The sequence below is a fragment of the Mustelus asterias genome, chromosome 8 (genome assembly GCF_964213995.1).
Source record: "Mustelus asterias chromosome 8, sMusAst1.hap1.1, whole genome shotgun sequence".
Lineage (NCBI taxonomy): Eukaryota > Metazoa > Chordata > Chondrichthyes > Carcharhiniformes > Triakidae > Mustelus > Mustelus asterias.
The window spans coordinates 21,070,018-21,092,706 of NC_135808.1; the positions used below are offsets into that span (position 1 = coordinate 21,070,018).

The following is a 22,689-nucleotide window of genomic DNA, read 5'->3' on the forward strand; positions in this document are numbered from 1 at the left end:
TGCAGTTTTGGTCCCCGTATTTGAGGAAAGATGTAGTGGTATTGGAGGCAGTTCAGGGGAGGTTCACGAGATTGATTCCAGAGATGAGGGGTTTGTCGTATGAAGAGAGATTGAACAGTTTAGGCCGACACACTCTGGAATTTAGAAGAATGAGGGGAGATCAAATTGAGGTGTACAAGATGATAAAAGGTATGGATAAAGTAGACGTGGAGCGGATGCTTCCGCTGGTAGGGCATTCTAGGATGAGAGGTCATAGTTTAGCAGAAGGGGTAGCAAACTTAAAGTTCTTTAAAGTTTATTTATTAGTCACAAGTAAGGCTTACATTAACACTGCAATGAAGTTACTGTGAAATTCCCCCAGTCGCCACACTTGGCGCCTGTTCAGGTCAATGCACCGAACCAGCACGTCTTTCAGGCGTGGGAGGAAACCCACGCAGACACGGGGAGAACGTGCTAACTCCACACAGACACTTACCCAGCCGGGAATCGAACCCGGGTCACTGACGCTGTGAGACAGCAGTGCAAATCACTGTGTCATCGTGCTGACCCGGAGAGTTAAAACAGAGTTGAAGAGAAACTACTTCTCCCAAAGGGTTGTGAATCTGTGGAATTTGCCACCCCAAAGTGCGGTGGATGCTGGGACAGTGAGTAAATTTATGGAGGAGTCAGACAGATTTTTAATTGGTAATGGGTTGAAAGGTCATGGGGAGAAGGCAGGAACAAAGAACAAAGAACAAAGAACAGTACAGCACAGGAAACAGGCCCTTCGGCCCTCCAAGCCTGTGCCGCTCCTTGGTCCAACTAGACCAATCGTTTGTATCCCTCCATTCCCAGGCTGCTCATGTGACTATCCAGGTAAGTCTTAAACGATGTCAGCGTGCCTGCCTCCACCACCCTACTTGGCAGCGCATTCCAGGCCCCCACCACCCTCTGTGTAAAAAACACCCCTCTGATATCTGAGTTATACTTCGCCCCTCTCACCTTGAGCCCGTGACCCCTCGTGATCGTCACCTCCGACCTGGGAAAAAGCTTCCCACTGTTCACCCTATCTATACCCCTCATAATCTTGTACACCTCTATTAGATCTCCCCTCATTCTCCGTCTTTCCAGGGAGAACAACCCCAGTTTACCCAATCTCTCCTCATAGCTAAATAGGAAAATGGGGATGAGGAGCATATCAGCCACGATCGAATGGCGGAGCGGACTTGATGGGCCGAGTGGTCTAATTATGCACCTGTATCTTACGAAGGAAGGATTAGTGGCGTGATTTCCAATCCTGCAAATTGTTCCGTGCTGGAACTGGCCACGCTGGACATGGGCAGCGACACACGACAGGACAAATCACTGAGATAGAAGCAACATACTGCTGGAATCTGAAACAAAAACAGAAAATGCTGCAAAATCTCAGCAGGACTGACAGCATCTGTGGGGGGAGAAGCTCTGACAAAGGGTCATCTGGACTCGAAACGTTGGCTCCATTCTCTCTCCCCACAGATGTTGTCAGACCGGCTGAGATTTTCCAGCACTTTCTGTTTTTGTTCCAGGACATATCACATTTGATGAGGGTTCACTGAAGTCAATGTGACTCAGTATTTGCTGGAGAATGTAACAGGCAGACCATCCAGTCCCACCTGTTCTGTGCCCCATTTTCTGCCCAACTGTAACCGTGTTAATGTTTAGTGAGCGGTTTCTCTGGGCCAGCGAGTTTGTTCACAGGTAATCACGATGCTAGTTAGCAGTGTGAAACTCAGGCAACAGGACGCAAATCTTTGAAGGGGTTCAATGGGGCGACCAAGCACCTCACAGTGAAATAATAATCAGCATGTTTGGGCCAATTGTCTGCAGTTTGTGAAAGTGCCTCAACAGCGTCCCCAATGGGAGAAAGGTGGAATCACAGGCATCAGTTTGCGCATGCTCACATCATTCTGCGCAGTTCCGGGTGGGGTAATAACAGGGGAATGAGGGCAGCTTCACTGATTTACAGCCCCAGGATCCAGAGCAATGAGTTGTGATAAGAGTTGCACAATTTTACTGCTTCAAATAGGGTAAATGCCTTTCTTCTGTAAATATGTTTCAAGTAAACGTGATGCCAGGAAATTAAAAAAACCCTCTGTAACTAATTTATTGTTGGAGATTTGAACTTTGCGCCATCGTTTCAGTGCAACCATCTTATGATTCTGCCCCTCTTTTTTTAACATTGACTTCAATGGCAAGAAAAATAGTGAAAAATGCAAATTGAAGCCATCAACTCCTTTTCTGGAAGAATAAACATGGAAACAGGAATGTGTGAGTGTAATTAAATTGGCCCCTATTTACCTTGCCTGATCATTTAAAAGGGGCGATGCTGCATTGCCAGGAACAGCTAAAAGTCCTGGTTGCTGCTCGGCCCAAACGACCACAGACAACAAATAGCGCAGTCAGCCCACCGTGTCTGGTTCATTAAAAGTCGCACAATGAATACTGGGCGGTTGATTCAATACTACCCAGTTTTTCCAACTGCCAAGATGACTTTTTCCCCCAAACTTCCCCTTTCTTTATTTTCAGGGAGTTCGTTAAGCTGATGGGTGTCGAGTAATACGCGCCCCCTCGCCAACTCTCAACACCATCGCTACTAAACAAAGTGTTCCTCAAAGATTCTTGGACAAAATCCAAACGTGCAGTTATGAAGGCAAATGGTATGTTGACCTTCATTGCTTAGAAATCATAGAAATCATAGAAACCCTACAGTGCAGAAGGAGGCCATTCGGCCCATCGAGTCTGCACCGACCACAATCCCACCCAGGCCCTACCCCCACATATTTACCCGCTAATCCCTCTAACTACGCATCTCAGGGACAATTTTTAACCTGGCCAATCAACCTAACCCACACATCTTTGGACTGTGGGAGGAAACCGGAGCACCCGGAGGAAACCCACGCAGACACAAGGAGAATGTGCAAACTCCACACAGACAGTGACCCGAGCCGGGAATCGAACCCGGGACCCTGGAGCTGTGAAGCAGCAGTGCTAACCACTGTGCTACCGTGCCGCCCGTGCAAGCGGACTTCAGTACAGGAGGAAAGATGTCTTACTGCAGCTGTCCAGGGCCTTGTTGAGACCACACCTGGAGTTTTGCGCTTCTATGCCTTTTAGCATTGACAAAGGGTCATCTGGACTCAAAACCCTTTTCTCTCCTTATAGATGCTGCCAGACCTGCTGAGATTTTCCAGCATTTTCACTTTTGGTTTCAGATTCCAGCATCCGCAGTAATTTGCTTTTATCCTGGGGTTTTGTGTGCAGCTTTGGTCACTTGATGGAATAAATAGACAGAGTGCAGAGAAAGTTCACCGCACAGATCCCTGGGATGACAGGATTGTCATTTGAGGGGAGATTGGGTCGACCGGGCCTGTATTCACTGGAGTTTAATGAGAGGGGATCTCATTGGAACGTGTACAATTCTGACAAGGTTGGACAGACTGGATGCAATGATGTTTTTTTCCCCTGTCTGGGGGTGTCTAGAACAAGGGGTCACAGTATCAGGATACAAGGTAGACCATTTAGGACTGAGCTGAGGAGAAAGCTCTTCACTCAGCGGGTGGTGAACTTATGGAATTCGCTCACACAAAAAGGCTGTTGAGACCAAGTCACTGGATATATATACACAAAGGAAATAGATAGATCTCTGGACTCAGAATGCATGAATGACTATGGGGAGAGCGCTGGAGTATGATTTATTTTAAAATTCATTCGTGGGACATGGGCTTTGCTGGCTGGCCAGCATTTATTGCCCAGCCCTACTTGCCCTAGGAGGGCAGTTGAGAGCATTGCTGTGGCTCTGGAGGCACATGTAGGCCAGACCAGGTAAGGATGGCAGATTTCCTTCCCTAAAGGACATTAGTGAACCAAATGGGGTTTTCTGACAATCGGCAATGGTTTTAATAGTCATCAGTAGATTCTTAATTCCAGATTTTTTTTACTGAATTCAAATTCCACCAGCTGCCATGGTGGGATTCGAAGCCGGGTCCTCAGAGCATTACCTGAGTTTTTGGATTAATAGTCCGCCGATAATACACTGGGCCATCACCTCCCCATATGATATTGAGACAGAGGAGCAGGCTCAAAGGGCCAAATAGCCGACTCCTGCTCCTATTTTCTCTGTATTTATGCTTTGATTTTAAAATCGAAACTTTTGAGTTGTAAAAGATCTCTTTCATTGTTGTTTCTGCTTGAAAGTGATGCACCTTTGCTTGTTCACCAAGCTGAGTAAGGGCTGCTCCTGCACCTTGACCCCTGTCAGCGAACACGTACCTCTCGCCAAATCATCGGACGACACTGCCTGGTCATTCCTCAACTGCAGAGCCAACATGCAGCAATTGAGAAATACCTTCCTGCATTCCTCGTCTTTCACTCTCTTTGCTCGATCTTTGCAGGTATGTTTCATGGGAATTGTGATCATTCCATCAGTGCAGCACTCCCGTAGAAGGCTGCTGTTGTACTGACTTGCTGGAACACAAACAGAGCCAAATAAATGATCAGCTAGGTTTACCTTGTGCCTTGCTTTAACATTTTTTTTACAGAATCAAGAATCATTAGAACACCTACAGTGCAATTTGGCCCACAGAGTCTGCACTGACCCTAGTCCTGTCACCCAACATATTTACCTTTCTAATCGCCCTAACCAATACACCTTGGGATACTAAGGGGTAACCTACCGTGGCCAATCCACCGAACCTGCACATCTTTGGACTGTGGGAGAAAGCTGGAGCACCCGGAGGACAGTGTGCAAATTCCACCCAGAATCGAACCCGGGTCCCTGGTGCCATGCGGCCGTAGTGCTAACTATTGTGCCAACTATTGTGTCTTTGCAGGGAATACCTTTTTTTTAAAAGAAATACCTTTCATGGGACCTGGACCTAGTTGGTTACACCAGCATTTATTGCCCATCCAGAATTGTCCTCGAAATTAGTGGCTTCTTGGGCAATTTTAGAGAGGGCAGTTAAGACGTAATCCTGTTGGTGTTGGTCTGGAGTCACATGTAGGCCAGACCGGGGAAGGACGGCAGATTTCCTTCCTTGGTGAACTCGTTCTTACAACAACCTCTTATAGTTGCCATGGTGAGCATGATTGAGAATACCCTTACTTTTCAGATTCATTCAGGGCAAGGCAAGGTTTATAATTGGGGGAGGGGTAATTATGATGCGATTAGGCAAGAATTAGGGAGCATAAGATGGGAACAGAAACTGTCAGGAAAGGCACAAATGAAAAGTGGAGCTTGTTCAAGGAACAAATACTGCGTGTCCTTGATAGGTATGTCCCTGTCAGGCAGAGAGGAAATGGCCGAGTGAGGGAACAAAAGAGGTTGAATGTCTTGTCAAGAGGAAGAAGGAAGTGTATGTAAGGATGAGAAAACAAGGTTAAGTTGGGTCCATTGAGGGTTACAAGTTAGCAAGGGATGAGCTGAAAAAAGGGCTTAGGAGAGCTAGGAGGGGGCATTAGAAGTCCTTGGCGGGTCGGATCAAGGAAAACCCCAAAGCTTTTTACTCTTATGTGAGGAATAAAAGAATGACCAGGGTGAGGTTAGGGCCGGTCAAGGACAGTAGTGGGAACTTGTGCATGGAGTCAGAAGAGATAGGAGAGGAGATGAATGAATACTTTTCTTCAGTGTTCACCAAGGAGAGGGGCCATGTTTTTGAGGATGAGAGTGTGATACAGGCTGATAGGCTGGAGGAGGCAGATGTTCTGAGGGAAGATGTATTAGCAATTTTGAAAAACCTGAAGGTCGATAAGTCCCCTGGGCCAGATGAGATATATCCTAGGATTCTTTGGGAGGCAAGGGATGAGATTGCAGAGCCTTTGGCTTTGATCTTTGGGTCCTCACTGTCCACGGGGATAGTGCCAGAGGACTGGAGAGTGGCGAATGTTGTTCCTCTGTTTAAGAAAGGAGATAGGAATGACCCTGGTAATTATAGGCCGGTTAGTCTTACTTCGGTGATCGGTAAGTTAATGGAAAAGGTTCTGAGGGATAGGGTTTACGACCATTTAGAAAGATGCAGCTTAATCCGGGATAGTCAACACGGATTCGTGAAGGGTATGTCTTGCCTCACAAATTTGATTGAATTTTTTGAGGAGGTAACTAAGTGTGTCGATGAAGGCAGAGCAGTTGATGTCATATACATGGATTTTAGTAAGGCATTTGATAAGGTCCCCCATGGTCGGCTCATGAAGAAAGTAAGGAGGTGTGGGATAGAGGGAAACTTGGCCGATTGGATAAGTAACTGGCTATCTCATAGAAAGAAGTTTAACAACACCAGGTTAAAGTCCAACAGGTTTATTTGGTAGCAAAAGCCACACAAAAGTGTGGCTTTTGCTACCAAATAAACCTGTTGGACTTTAACCTGGTGTTGTTAAACTTCTTACTGTGTTTACCCCAGTCCAACGCCGGCATCTCCACATCATATCTCATCGAAGACAGAGGGTGGTGGTGGATGGAAAATTTTCAGACTGGAGACCAGTTACCAGCGTTGTACCACAAGGATCAGTGCTGGGTCCTCTGCTATTTGTGATTTTTATAAATGACTTGGAGGAGGGGGCTGAAGGGTGGATCAGTAAATTTGCGGATGACACCAAGATTGGTGGAGTAGTAGATGAGGTGGAGGGCTGTTGTAGGCTGCAAAGAGACATAGATAGGATGCAGAGCTGGGCTGAAAAATGGCAGATGGAGTTTAACCCTGATGAGTGCGAGGCGATTCATTTTGTTAGGACAAATTTGAATGCAGATTACAGGGTCAAAGATAGGGTTCTGAGGAATGTGGAGGAACAGAGAGATCTTGGGATTCATATCCACAGATCTCTGAAGGTTGCCACTCAAGTGGATAGAGCCGTGAAGAAGGTCTATCGTGTGTTAGCGTTTATTAACAGGGGGTTTGAGTTTAAGAGCCGTGGGGTTATGCTGCAACTGTACAGGACCTTGGTGAGACCACATTTGGAATATTGTGTGCAGTTCTGGTCACCTCACTATAAGAAGGATGTGGAAGCATTGGAAAGAGTGCAGAGGAGATTTACCAGGATGCTGCCTGGTTTGGAGGGTAGGTCTTATGAGGAAAGGTTGAGGGAGCTGGGGCTTTTCTCTTTAGAGCGGAGGAGGTTGAGATGCGACTCAATAGAGGTTTATAAGGTGATGAGGGGGATAGATCGAGTGAACGTTCAGAGACTACTTCCTCGGGTGAATGTAGCTGTTACTAGGGGGCATAACTATAAGGTTCGTGGTGGAAGATAGATGAGGGATGTACGAGGTAGGTTCTTTACTCAGAGAGTGGTTGGGGTGTGGGATGGACTGCCTGCTGTGATAGTGGAGTCGGACGCTTTTGGAACTTTCAAGCGGTTATTGGATAGGCACATGGAGCACACCAGGATGATCGGGAGTGGGATAGCTTGATCTTGGTTTCGGAAAAGGTTCGACACAACATCGTGGGCCGAAGGGCCTGTTCTGTGCTGTACTGTTCTATGTTCTATTCAATGCATTTAAATTTCACCAGCTGCCATGGTGGGATTTGAACCGGTTACCCCCCTTACCCCCACTTTCCTCCCTTCCCCCCCATCCCCCCCTTTCCTACCTCCCCCACCTCGGCCCCTTTCCTCCCTCCTCTCTACATCAGTCAGGCCAGGGAGTTAGGGAAGAGTTGAAGTTGGGCAATTTTGCCTCGCTGCCAACAGTTAAAATGATTCGCTGACGAGGAATTTCCCCACATGGTTTATTGAGAGTCCGCAGTGTCTCAGCAGTTAATGATATCCACAGACTTTAAGCTGCTGTCCCGATGCACACTTTTGGAAATAAAGTAAGAATGGGGGGAGGGAGAGGGCAGGGGAGTGATCAGGACATGGGAAATTGTGGTGTACGAACTAAAACATAATCTCTTTTTGTTCATATTTATTTCACAGGAGGTGGAAGATGTTCTTTTTCTATTTTCTGAAGTAGGTAACATGAAAGTTTAAACACAAGGAATGTGCACACATCGCACCGTACAATTTAAAAACCTCTACCCATGGTGAGCTTTTCTGAAATGATTTCTGTTTCAACATTCAACGAGCCCGATGAAAATGGGCGCGAAATCGCGGTAAAGTTGGGCATCGGGCCTTTAACGTGATCTGCACCCGATTCCGAGCAGATCGCGGCTTTACCGACACCCGATTCGGGCGCGGGTCCGGCCCACGCCCGAATCGGACGGCCCGACAATTTAAATGCATCAGCTTGCATTTAAATCGACTTAATGAACCGCGCGCCCAACTCTACCGCCAAATCCCACTTTACCGTCTTCTGGCCCGATCCGGATCCGTGCTTGTAACGACCTGGTAAATAAAAGTCTGAAGTCTTCGCTGCAGCCTCCGAAGAGCGAGCTCAGAGCCTGCAACAGCTCTCTGACCCAGGTCATCTTCTGGTTTGTGGGGTGGGGAGGGAGGGGATGGGTGCGGTGGGGGGGAGGAGGGGGGGTGATGTTTCATCCTCTGGGGGGCGGGTGGGAGAAGGGGGTTGTGACGTATCATCCTCTGGGGGGGGGTTGGAGAAGGCGGGGTGTGTTGTATCATCCTCTGTGGGGGGTGGGAGGGAATCGTTCCTCCAGTGGGGAGGAGGGATCGGCCGTAGACTGGCTTCGGAACCCCCCCCCCCCCCGAGGATGATACGTCACACCCCCCCCCCTCCTTCTCCCACCCCCAGAGGATGATACATCACGCCCCCTCTCCTCCCCCTCCCCCCCCGACCAGAGGATGACCGTCAGAGAGCCGCGCTCTCCGCCTTCTGCTTTTTTTTTTCGTGCCCGGGCGCGCTCTGTCAGATTTTGTTCAAATTGCGCATGCACAGTTCAGAGCTCCGATCGGTCCGGCAGCGCTAAGCCCCGCCCACAGCGCGGATCGGACCTGAGCCGGCAAAACGCGTATGGGCGCGCTGGAAAGAGGATTCCAGGCGCGGATCTATTTGACGCCCGGATTCGGCACTTAGACTCAAAATGGTAAAATTCCCCCCCAATGTGTTGGATATAGAATTCTATCTTACATTTTTCCATCAACAGTCCTTGAAGCTGCAGCGACCTTTTCATTCTCCTGTCATCTGTCTTGCAGGAATATCCTGTAAGGAAACAATGTTAGTTAATTTGAAAAGAAAACCTCCTGAATCTACCAACTTTCAAACCACCAACAGATCTTTGTTGATCAAGGCAAAACTGCAGATGCTGGAATCTGAAATAGAAATAGAAAATGCTGGAGAAACTCAGCAAGTCTGGCAGCATCTGTGGAGAGAGAATAGATCCAACTTTTCGAGTCTTAAGAGACATACTGACTTGAAACATTACCTTTATTCTCTCCACAGTTGCTGTCGGACTTGCTGAATTTCTCCAACATTTTATGTTTTTGTTTCAGATAGAATCATAGAATCCTTACAGTGCAGAAGGAGGCAATTCGGCCCATCAAGTCTGCACTGACCAGAATCCCACTCATCCCAAATACCCGTAGCCCCATGTATTTACCCTGCTAGTCCCCCTGATACTAAGTGGCAATTTAGCATGGCTAATCAACATGACCCGCACATCTTTGGACTGTGAGAGGAAATCGGAGTACCTGGAGGAAACCCATGCAGGCACGGGGAGAACATCCACACAGACAGTAACCCAAGCCTGGAATCAAACCTAGGTCCCTGGCACTGTGGGGCAACAGTGCTAACCACTGTGCCACCATGCTGCCTCTTTGTGAATGCTACCTCACAAAGCTGAATACATTTTTTGTGATCATTATGGTACATAGATTAAATATTAATCATCACTCGCAATGTTAGAAATGTTCATTTGCTTTGTGAACTGATGGTGATTCGGGGCGTGTGGCTCAATGAGCACATTATCGATTCGACTAACCTGCAGAATAGCCTCAAACTTTCTCTTCTCCTTCCTGACTTACATTAGCTAAATATTGTGCGGGCGAAAACACCTCTTCCTTCTTGGAGGACTTGGTATCACCAGCCAGCAGTGGTTGGCGAGGCAGGAACTAACGGGGTTATTAAGATCAACCTTTTGGCTCAGATCCAGCATTAGATCAGATGCAATGCCCCCACTCTAGTCAGCATGGATCTACTATGTCCCTTCTCTGGGGACTATGCATTGGAACAAATTTGAATTGGTTTTTGGAGCAAGCAAATTCATGATGCATGGAATCAGACACTGATCCAGAGGACGGCGAAAGACTGATTCAGATGCATTTGGGGATAACTTTCCATTTCTCTTCTATATTTTGGCTTGTAAAGCTATGATTTATACGTTCTGCTTTAAGCCTGATCAAGTTGTCCTGCCACCTGCATTTGTTTGTCCATGTGATGTCCCAGGCGTGAGTTCTCAGCACTATGTAACTGTGATGGGATCTTACAGGCATGAAATTGTGGCAATTTGTGTCCACGGATGGTTGCTATTTACCACAATTCCTCATTTTCATGGAATCATAGAATCCTTACTGTGCAGAAGGAGGCCATTCAGCAGTGACCACAATCCCACCCAAGCCCTATTCCCGTGACCCCAGATATTTACCCTGCTAATCCCCCGACACTCGGGTCAATTTAGCATGGCCAATCAACTTAACCCAGCACATCCTTGGAATGTGGGAGGAAACCGGAGCACCCAGCGAAACGCGCGTAGACATGGGGAGAATGTGCAAATTCCACACAGACGGCGACCCGAGGCCGGAATTGAACCAGGGTGAGGTGCTGTGAGGCAGTAGTGCTAACCACTGTGCCACCGTGCCGCAGTTTCCACGTGCTAATTACTTTTTTCTCCATATCTGGATCTGCACCATTGGCTTACCATTCCGGATGGCTGCCTCGTCAACATTGGAAATAAATGTCAGTCCAGCATCCATGAAAACACGCACACTGTTAGCACCACCTCCATATGTGCATCCGAGATCATAGGAATTCATCTCTTCAAAGACCTGGTCAGAGGGGAAGGTCAAATGTAGATAGTATACATTCACACATCAAGCTAAAGCTCACCAATGTGAGGTTGTGATTAACTCCTGTGATGATACTATGCCTTTAATAAATGCATTTTATTGATGTTTCTGTGCTGAATGTGTTTACCAGTCATTTCCATTTTGTCAGAACAGTTTTGCTGAAATCCAGAAGTTAAAGTTTATTTATTAGTCACAAGTAGGCTTACATTCACACTGTAATGAAGTTACTGTGAAAACTCCCCAGTTGCCACATTCTGGTGTCTGTTCGGGTACACTGAGGGAGAATTTAGCAATGCACCCAACCTGCACATCTTTGGACTGTGGGAGGAAACCGGAGCACCCGGAGGAAACCCACGCAACCCACGAGAATGTGCAAACTCCACACAGACAGTGACCCAAGGCGGGAATCGAACCCAGGTCCCTAATGCTGTGTGGCAGCAGTGCTAACCACTGTGCCACTGTGCCGCCCTAGCACAGAAGCACTGTATTGTTACTGCAGCAAAATAATTGAGCTTAATTGATGCCGTGTTTCTTTTGATCTGAATTAATACAGGGTTCTGGTGATTTGTGTTTTTCCCTGGGTGTGGTGAACCATAGATGGTGACCACTATGTGTACTGAACCATAGATGGTTATCACTATGGGTACTTGTACATATGTTACTCTGCTTGCTGTTGGGGTTAGGGTTGGGGTGTTCTACTGTTGGTACTGTTCTGTGGTACACTCCGGTTGGCTCCACCTTCCTATAGGGGTATAAAGGTCACTGCACTTCCTAGTGACCCTTTAGTCTATGATTGTATTGTTAAGCAGTATGCTCTTGTTGCTAAAATAAAGCCTTTATTTCCCGAGTACGATCAAGCATCTCGAGTGAATTAATCGCGCATCACTGGGATATTGCAGAGTGGGGCTCGATTAGGTTGATTGACAGGTAGGGTCATGTGACTGGGTCAGTCAGGCTTTCACAGAGAACTCAAAGCAGTCTGCTTTTAGACTCTTTAGAGAGAGGTTGCTTGCTCTGTACCTCTTGCACTCTGAGGACTGGAGACTGGAATCTGCTAGGAATTAAGTCTCTTTCTCTGAGGTTCTGATGACTGGGAGTGGAGCATTCTCTGGAAGTTTCTACATGAGAATTAGACAACATGTGTCTTTCTGGATTACTCTCCAGAAGTGTCAAAAGGCTGGAAATCTGCTACCTACATGAGCATCTTTGGTTTCTGTGCTAACCATTCTAAAGAAGTGTTTCATGTCAGTGGGGATGACTGCTAAATTGGAACAATAGAGACAGCTAGCTGTTAAGAATTGTACGTTGTCATGTTTAAGTGTTTTAACTGGTAAATACTATGCTAATTATTTTTTGCTATATTCGAACTATGTTCTTAAATAAAATTGGTTTAGGTAAAGACTTCCTAGTGGATCACTTGAATCATACCTGGAGTGAAACACCTTCTGCTCACCCTAATGCCAGAACTAAAAGTTAGAGTCCTGGTTAACTTCATAAAATACTTTGGAGTTTCTGATCTGGTCCTTAACATTGAATTGTTATTATGTCAATATGGCTACCAGGGTGGTGGATGACATACTGGAAGGTTTTTTATTACCCATTCCTAATTGCCATTGAACATACCATTTGGCGGGGCTGGGGGGTAGGGTGAGGGGGCGTGGGGCGGTGGGGTGGTTAAGATATTGTTGTCCTGGAGTCACATGTGGGCCAGACCAGGTAAGGATGGCAGATTTCCTTCCCTAAAGGACAATAGGGAACCAGAATTATTTTTACAACAAGCAACAATGATTTCCTTTTATTTAATTTAAATTTCACCATCAGCCGTGGTGGGATTTAGCAGGGTCCCCAAGCGTTACCCTGGATTACTAATCCAGTGTCAACGCCATTACGCCACCACCGACCCATGAATGCTCCATTAGTTAATAATGGAAGGTATAACGTGGATTCCAAATGGCCGGGCTATCAGGATTGACAAAACTGTCCCACAGCCCATGGTGGGTATGGCATCTGTGTGGGTGACCCGTGGAATCACCTGTGTTGTCTGCCAGGGCATAGAGTCAAATGACCTCGAGAAACCCAATTTTTAGGCTCCCATGGCAAAGATTTTCCTTCTGACCCAACAGCAACATTGGTGCCTGCCAACTATGCAGAGCAGGTCAAAAAGAGTGAAGCACCACTTGGGAGAAAAAGTGATAATGCAACGAACCCAGAAATAATGCCTCGCTCCCATTCATTCAGTTTAAGGTGTTTTATATCGATACAATCAGCGATCAAGTTTGCTATTCCTAAAGTGCTATGTGCTGTGATGCACAACGTTGAGTCCTGCTAAAGTGCGGATTGGTCATCACTCACCTTGCTGGCTGTAAGTTTATTCTTGTTATTGAGAATATAGATTGCTGTATCAACGATGCCAAGAGACACATCTCCTCTGTCCTCGATTTTAATGGATAATTTAGCCTTCGCTCCTGGCCGAAATTGCTTGTGCATGTCACTTATTTCAATCTGGAGACAAGAACAACATAGCGTCAGCGGCGAATTGGATAATTCTCTGAAGCACAGTATGGCGTGACCACCCATTGACTGGCCCAGTGAAGAAGGGAAAGGGTTAATGTTTTTGTACTCAATGTATTTTGTACCTAAAAGGTTGAACTTTGTACCTGGAATGTATCACAAACATATCATTTCCTTGTGGCAAGTCACCCCTTTTTTATATTGCTCCTGGTAGTAGCATAATGTTCATGTCTTTCATGTTACTTTTAGTATAAGCCATTTGTTCATGGTTCACTCGCTTGTTTATATCATTCGGATAAAACAGTCAGTTGAATATAGATGTTAGGAGGCTTTCCCGTGGGCTTGTCTGTGATTTAAGCAGAGGATGCAGCCACCAAATGGTAGAGTGCGAGAATGGCCGTTTGAAGGAGAACTCCCACTGGGACAGTCACTCAGTCACTTCAAAGGAAACGCTGCGGGAAGAGCAGGGGACCAGAGGTGACACCTTGACTGCAACGACCAGAAGAATTGTGCTTTATGACCCAAGGATACCAGATGGTCTCTAACCATGATCCAAAGACTATCAGAAGCTGTTAAAGGAACTATAATTTACGATCAAGGACTGTTAACTGGACTTTGCTTTATGGCTTGTATTGGGAACCCTGATGTATAAATATCCATGTTTCTTGTGTTCAGAGAGAACTTTGGCTTCCGCTTTCAAGGGGTCAGGTTCTCCCATAAGCTTATGAGAATAAACCCTGACTGTATTTTTGACTCATACCAGCTTATAGAGGTATATTTTCCGACTTCACCCAGCTTCTCGATGCTACAGTATCGACATTAAAGAACTCCATGGTGATTGTTAGATTGCAGATTTTTGTTGAAGTCAGATTACAGACTTTGTAAATGCAGGCATCATGATCGGCTTAGGCTTGGAGGGCCGGAGGGCCTGGAGGGCGGCGGAAGGGCCTGTTCCTGTGCTGTACTGGTTCTTTGTTCACGATCTGTCATGGTTTGATTTGAATCCAGGTCCCCAGAGAATTACCCTGGATCTCTGAATTACTGGTCCAGCAACAATATCACTGCCCCACTGCCTCCCCTAAATGTATTATATCCATACCTTTCCTTCGCAGACATCCTTAACATCGATCCAAGCCGAATTTGCCACAATTTCTGTGCTGCCCCCGACGTTTGTGTAATAGTAAATGACCAACCGGAATGCTGGGACCATAGCGATGCTCAATGAGATGTGAAGGGTTGTGAGTTTGTTCTTCGCAACTTTGCCCATTTTGAGTATCTTGCCTTTGCTGATAATCTATGGGGAAACAGGAACTCCCAGGTTAGAAGATGCATTGTCAACCAACTCACAAAATGGTACAATCCTAGTTGACCTGTATACGTACATGTGCAGTTACGCGCCTGAATACAATGTGTCCATTTGCATGAACGTATGTATATAACAAAGAACAAAGAACAGTACAGCACAGGAAACAGGCCCTTCGGCCCTCCAAGCCTGTGCCGCTCCTTGGTCCAACTAGACCAATCGTTTGTATCCCTCCATTCCCAGGCTGCTCATGTGACTATCCAGGTAAGTCTTAAACGATGTCAGCGTGCCTGCCTCCACCACCCTACTTGGCAGCGCATTCCAGGCCCCCACCACCCTCTGTGTAAAAAACGTCCCTCTGATGTCTGAGTTATACTTCGCCCCTCTCAGCTTGAGCCCGTGACCCCTCGTGATCGTCACCTCCGACCTGGGAAAAACCTTCCCACTGTTCACCCTATCTATACCCTTCATAATCTTGTATACCTCTATTAGATCTCCCCTCATTCTCCGTCTTTCCAAGGAGAACAACCCCAGTCTACCCAATCTCTCTTTGCGTCTTTGTATGTTCCACTATGCGTCTTTGTATGTTCCACTATGTCTGCGCTATTGTGTGGCAGTGTGTATGCATATGATGATCACCTCCCAAATCAGGAAAGGAACAATAAAAAATGTCATTATTCTATCATTAATTATTTCAATATGTGGATAAATTGAGCTCCAGGTACAATCGCGATATAATAATGTGCTCACCAAATAATAAAAGAACCCGGAATTTGTCTCTGTCGGAGTGATGGCTGTTATATCTGCAGAAAAGGAGCTATCTGGATCGAATATCTGATGTGGTACATTGATGTGGAGGTAGCTCTTGCTCTTGGAATGGTATATCCGCACTGTTTTCGTTGCTTTACTGATTTCTCCTCCAGGGGTTCCGTCCCCAGCGATCACCTGTCAGACCAAGACACACCGAGTTTTAATCAAGTTCTCCTCCCTTGGATGTTCTCATCCAGACAGAAAATGGATATTTCTCTATCCAGAACTTGATGGACCACTGATTTACTTAAATATCGATACACTGCTGGAAAATTGCCCCCCAGTCACAATTTCACAATATACTTCAAAAATTTGGAGGGAGGAACTGAAGGCAATTTTGCAGATGATACAAAGATATGTCGAGGGACAGGTTATATTGAGGAAGCAGGGGGGCTGCAGAAGGACTTGGACAGGTTAGGAGAGTGGGCAAAGAAGTGGCAGCTGGAATACAATGTGGAAAAGTGTGAAGTTATGCACTTTGGAAGACGGAATGGAGGCATAGACTACTTTCTAAATGGGAAAATGCTGAGGAAATCAGAAACACAAAGGGACTTGGGAGTCATTGTTCAAGATTCTCTTAAGGTTAACGTGCAGATTCAGTCGGCAGTTAGGAAGGCAAATGCAATGTTAGCATTCATGTTGAAAGGGATAGACTACAAGAGCAGGGATATACTTCTGAGGCTGCATAAGGCTCTGGTCAGACCCCATTTGGAGTATTGTGAGCAGTTTTGGGCCCATTATTTAAGGAAGGGTGTACTTGGAAAGGGTCCAGAGGAGGTTCACAAGAATGATCACTGGAATGAAGAGCTTGTCGTATGAGGAACGGTTGAGGACTCTGGGTCTGTACTCATTGGAGTTTAGAAGGATGAGTGGGGATCTTATTGAAACTTACAGGATACTGCGAGGCCTGGATAGAGTGGACGTGGAGAGGATGTTTTCACTAGTAGGAAAAACTAGAACCAGAGGGCACAACCTCAGGCTAAAGGGACGATCCACTAAAATAGAGATGTGGAGGAATTTCTTCAGCCAGAGAGTGGTGAATCTGTGGAACTCTTTGCCGCAGAAGGCTGTGGAGGCCGGGTCACTGAGTGTCTTTAAGACAGAGATAGAAAGGTTCTTGATTAATAAGGGATCAGGGGTTATGGGGAAAAGGCAAGAGAATGGGGATGAGAAAAAAATCATGATTGAATGGCGGAGCAGACTCGATAGGCCGAGTGGCCTAATTCTGCTCCTATGTCTTACGGTTTTATGGTCAGTTTGCACGCTCTTCCCATGCAGTGTAAATTGCAAAATAAAAACAAAGTGCTGTGGAGAAAAGCGCAACAGTTCTGACAGCATCTGTGGAGAGGGAAACGGTTAACGTTTCGGGTCCGTTTCACTCTTCTTCAGGGCGGGAGAGAGGGTGAAATGTGATGGATGTATATTGCATAAGAGGGTTTTTTTATTCATTCATGGGACATGGGCATCGCTGGCTGGCCAGCATTTATTGCCAACCCCGAGTTGCCTTTGGAGGACAATTGAGAGTCAACCACATTGTTGTGGCTCTGGGATCACATGTAGGTCAGACCGGGTCAGAATGGCAGATTTCCTTCCCCAAAAGGACATTAGTGAACCAGAGTTTTTCTGATAATCGACAATAGTTTCATTGTCATCAGTAAGTTCTTAGGGCAGGATTTTCCGGCCACACTCGCCTCCAAACCGGAGAATCCTGCCCGGAGCCAATGGACCTTTGCATGGTCCATCCCTCTGCTACAATTCCCATGGCAGGCGGGACGGGAGAATTCCAGCCTTAGTTCAAGATGTTTATTACTGAATTCAAATTCCACCATCTGCCGTGGCGGGAATAGAACCCGGGTCCCCAGGACATTAGCTGAGTTTCTGGATTAATAGTTTTGCGATAATGCCACTAAGCCATCGTGGAGGAACGAGAGCAGTTCAGTTACAGGTGAGAGATCAGGAGAGATTGTAACAAAGGTGTGGAAGGCATGAGGCAGAGGAAGCGTTAATTGCAGTGTGAAGGATGCTAATTGGAGTGAGGAAGACTAGAAGATACTGAGAGCGGCGCAAAGGTGAAATAGCAGAATGCGTTAAAAGGGAAACAAAGTTCAGTGCTGGGTAAAGACCAAACCAAAGAACAAGTGACAGAGAGCTCACTTGGAGTGAGCGGTTTGCGTTTGGGCAAAACGTTTTGGGGAATAATGGTTACGGTGGGGGAAAAAGCTCAGAGTTGTTGAACACAATGTTGAGTCCCAATGGCTGTAAATATGTCCAATCAGAAGATGCGTTGCTGCGACTCCAGTTGGACATTTGGGGTGTGTTTTTCTTTAATCAATCATGGGATGTTCTTGAACATTTTTTTGCCTATCTCCTGAGTAGCTTCATCCGCCATTTCAGAAGGCAGTTAAGAGTTGACCAAATTGCCTTGGATGTGCAGACCAGGTAAGGCAGCAGATTTCATGAAATCGACAATGGTTTTGTACTCATTAATTCCAGATTTTTAGTGAATTCAAATTTCACCATCTGCTGCGGTGGGATTCGAACCCAGGTCCCCATTGGATTACCCTGATTATCTGGGATACTACTCTAACACCACTACATTAGTGCCTACAATTTATTGGAAGGAGCGAGGCAGGGTGGAAACTACCCTGCTGTCCAGGCGATTGTTATATAGCTGACGGTCCGGGCTCGAACCAAACCTGGCTTCCCAGCCACTAGCAATTCTCCTGTAGTCAAGAAAAGTGTCCCTCCCGTCTGATTTTCACCTCGCCTTGTCTGCTTTCTGGTGACGTTATGGGCTGCAGGAGGAGCAAAGACATGCAGGAGATGTGGAGTGCAAAATGGTAGGGAGAATCGGGAGGCAGGGGCAACATGGCAGGGACACGGCATGGAGAGGGTAGAGAGATGTCATGCGTGGCTGCATGTTGAGGAAGGTGTACAAAATGGGGGTAAGGCCTAGGGGACCTGCATGATTTGTTCCAAAACCAGAAGACAAAATGCTAGAAAATCTCAGCAGATCTGGCAGCATCTGTGAGGAGAAAAAAGAGCGGACGTTTCGAGTCCAGCTGACCCATTGTCAAAGCTAGGGCAGCATGGTGGCACAGAGGTTAGCACTGCTGCCTTGCAGTGCCAGGGACCCGGATTCAATTCCCGGCTTAGGTGACTGTCTGTGTGGAGTTTACACATTCTCCCCATGTCTGCGTGGGTTTCTTCCGGGTGTTCCGGTTTCCTCCCGCACTCCAAAGATGTGCGGGTTAGGTGGATTGGCCATGCTAGATTGCCCCTTAGTGCCAGGGGGACTAGCTAGGGTAAATGCATGGGGTTATGGGGATAGGGCCTGGGTGAGATTGTGGTCAGTGCAGACTTGATGGGCTGAATGGCCTCCTCCTGCACTGTAGGATTGTATGATTCTATCATTCTAAAAGGCATAGAAAGTGGGAGATATTTATACTGTAGGGCGAGGGAATGAAAGATGAGTCATGGCCACAAACGCAAGGGGAAAGGCTGCTAATGGCAGTCCATAGAGAAAATAGGTGTGAATGGTCAAACGGCAGAGATGATGAAATCAGAGGGTAAGTGGTGACAGCTGAAGATGTGGGGGGAAGGGGGAGATGGGTGGGAGAGAGGTAAAATTGAGAAGGTGGGGAAGGGGGAGAAAAGGTAAGGAAAGGGGGGATTAAATAGGGGGAAAGAGTGAGATGGGGAGAAAAATAAAGAAAGACAGTAAAGAAATAAAATTTAGAGAACAGTTAAAAATGAAATGAAATGAAAACAAAGGGGTTGAGGTGGAGTGGAGCTAATCATCTGAAGTTATAGAGTCACAGAGTCATAGAGGTTTACAGCATGGAAACAGGCCCTTCGGCCCAACTTGTCCATGCCACCCCTTTTCTTAATCCCTAAACTGGTCCCAATTTCCCGCATTTGGCCCATATCCCATCGTACCCATGTAACTGTCTAAGTGCTTTTTAAAAGACAGAATTGTACCCGCCTCTACTGCTACCTCTGGCGGCTTGTTCCAGACACTAACCACCCTCTGTGTGAAAAAATTGCCCCTTTTGTATCTCTCCCCTCTCACCTTAAACCTATGCACTCTAGTTTTAGACTCCCCTACCTTTGGGAAAAGATATTGTCTACCTAGCTGATCTACGCCCCTCGTTATTTTATAGACCTCTATAAGATCACCCCTCAGCCTTCTACGCTCCAGAGAAAAAAGTCCCAGTCTATCCAGCCTCTCCTTATAACTCAAACCATCAAGTCCCGGTAGCATCCTAGTAAATCTTTTCTGCACTCTTTCTAGTTTAATAATATCCTTTCTATAATAGAGTGACCAGTACTATACACAATATTCCAAGTGTGGCCTGACCAACATCTTGTACAACTTCAACAAGATGTCCCAACTCCTGTATTCAATGTTCTGACCAATGAACCCAAGCATGCTGAATGCTTTCTTCACCGGTCTGTACACCTCTGACTCCACTTTCAAGGAGCTATGAACCTGTACCCCTAGATCTCTTTGTTCTCTAACTGTTGTCAAATTCAATGTTGATTAGTTCTGACCTATTTTCAGGATTTGTTCCCACCACATTCTCACACTTTCAGCTCAATAAACGACAACTTTCTGGCCTTCAGATAGGAACACGTCTTCCTACCTTGATGTCAAAAGCATCTGTATTGGCGGGGGATGCCATTGGTAACATGACTTGGCCATTTTCCTGGGTCCTGTATGCTTGTTGTCCTTCTAACTTAACAGAAACACCTGAGGCAGGAGATCCATCAGGATAAGTTACCTGGACCTGCAAGACGAAACAGAATCGTTAAAAAAAGAAGCATCATTCATTTCCTCAGCAAGATGGGCGATGATGATTCCGGAACTTGGCCTCCCACACTAACAGAAATAGCCCTATCGTCCTTTCCCTGAATGGGACATTCACCTATTTTGGATGAATTGATTCATTCCATGGGTCATGTTGGACTTTGGTCTTACCATTAACATTCCAGCAGTTCTACACACGAAACAGCCAATAAAGGGTGATGACGTCTTCATTGTGATTGAGCCTTTCAAATCCCCCCCCCCCCCACCCCGCACTTTGCTCTCCAACATCATCTAAAAATGTCATGTATTTTCCCTTCGAGGGTCACTTTGGCCTAATCGTAACATTCATACATATGGAGGTGGAGAATTCGAGTTGCTTGAGTTTTTCCTCTCTCCCGCCATAACTTTCAAAGAGGGTGGATAAGAATCCAAGAGGAACATCATAAAAATAGGGTGGTACAGTGGCACAGTGGTTAGCACTGCAGCCCCACAGCGTCAGGAACCCGGGTTCGATTCCCGGCTTGGGTCACTCTCCATGCGGAGTCTGCACATTGTCTGTGTGGGTTTCCTCCCGGTGCTCCGGTTTCCTCCCACAGTCCGAAAGACGTGCTGGTTAGGCGCATTGGCCATGCTAAATTCTCCCTCAGTGTACCCGAACAGGCGCCAGAGTGTGGCGACTAGGGAATATTCACAGTGACTTCATTGCAGTGTTAATGTCGGCCTACTTGTGACACTAATAAATTAACTTTAAAAGGCACCCAAATCCCGAGATTCCCACTGATCTGAGCAGAATTTAAGCTCAGAGTTCATGAAACTCTGTTGGAATTCCAAGCCCAATACTGACCAAATTTAGAGTAGGCGTCCGCTCCACAGCACAGCGTTGTTTACAATGCAGCACCAACTAATACTACATTCACAATATATTTAGTGACATTATAAAGTCTCCAGGTGGCAAAGCCAGTCCAGGTTGGAATCATCTTCTGAAATGGATACTAATATGTATAATATGTGTAATGCTGCTAAAGTTTCAACTGTATGGATCCATGTGTTATGCCTGCAAATGTGTAATATATTGACAATAGTGGCTGGATATTTGAAAACATTTACTTTCTGCCTGTTCATGTCGGCCATATTACTGTCTAAATAAGCAGAAGCTAATGATGAATCATGAACCCCAGGCTGAATTAACGCACTGTTTAAACCCTCTGTCGCCATACTTACCAGCACAGGAAATGGAACTTGAGGTATGAAGTAGCCGCTTGTCTTTGTCAAATCGATTACATAGGGCGAGGAGACAAACTTGATATTTCTGATTTCCACTTCCTCCATTTGTCCACCTGTAGGCAAATGGAATGATATATTAATTTTACCCGATGGATTTACTTCATCTCTTTAAATTCATGCCATTTTGTTTAACTTGAGATAAAGTAACAGTGCAACTTTTCGTGGGAGGATAGACAGACAGATAGATAGACAGACAGACAGACGGACGGATGGATGGGCGGATGGACGGATGGATGGATGATCCCCAAGGGAGATTAGGTCAGTTGCAACCAGTCCTTGTGTGCGGTGTGTTTTACACACCAACTGGCTGTTGGATTTCTATTGCCGATCGCCAGAATCAGTGGAAAGAAACCACTTATATTAATATAAAGAATATATTCATTCAAGTAGTGTGGGCATCGTTAGCTAGCATTGATTACACTTGAACTGAATGTTTGCAGGGCCATTTATCTACCCCAACGCGATGGGTTTCGGGTCACATCTAGACTAGGTGGGTTGTTACAAGTGAAACGCTTTCTTGGTCATCATTAGACTTTTGATGTCTTACCTTGATTGAATTGCGGAGGTAAGATTCGAATGTGGGTCTCCAAGGACTTACCTTGTGTCTCTGGATTATTAATCCAGAGACTGAAGGTAAGCATGCAGCTGCAACAGGCGGTAAAGAAGGCAAGTGGCATATTGGCCTTCATTGTGAGAGGTTTCGAGTACAGGAGCAGGGATGTGTTGTTGCAATTATACAGGGCCTTGGTGAGGCCACACCTGGAGTATTGTGCGCAGTTTTGGTCTCCTTTTCTGAGGAAGGATGTTCTTGCTCTCAAGGGAGTGCAGCGAAGGTTTACCAGGCTGATTCCAGGGATGATGGGACTGATGTATGAGGAGAGATTGACTAGGTTAGGATCGTTTTCGCCGGAGTTCAGATGAATGAGGGGGGATCTCATAGAGACTTATCAAATTCTAACAGGTCTAGACAGGGTAGATGCAGGGAGGATATTCCCAATGGTGGGGGAAT

The 22,689-nt window shown here is 46.2% G+C and overlaps 1 protein-coding gene across 1 annotated transcript in view; it reads right to left on the reverse strand.

Moving 5' to 3' along the window:
* The window catches only part of LOC144496913 (complement C4-like), a 124,421-nt gene that overhangs the window by 75,955 nt on the left and 25,777 nt on the right, over positions 1-22,689 (reverse strand). Inside the window, exons 10-17 of the mRNA XM_078217530.1 lie at positions 21,618-21,733; positions 20,233-20,376; positions 15,527-15,721; positions 14,573-14,767; positions 13,315-13,464; positions 10,815-10,941; positions 9,029-9,100; positions 4,288-4,482 (exon numbers count right to left, since the gene is read on the reverse strand). Of these exons, the coding sequence (XP_078073656.1) occupies positions 4,288-4,482; positions 9,029-9,100; positions 10,815-10,941; positions 13,315-13,464; positions 14,573-14,767; positions 15,527-15,721; positions 20,233-20,376; positions 21,618-21,733 (1,194 nt within the window). The remainder of the gene's footprint in view (positions 1-4,287; positions 4,483-9,028; positions 9,101-10,814; positions 10,942-13,314; positions 13,465-14,572; positions 14,768-15,526; positions 15,722-20,232; positions 20,377-21,617; positions 21,734-22,689) is intronic.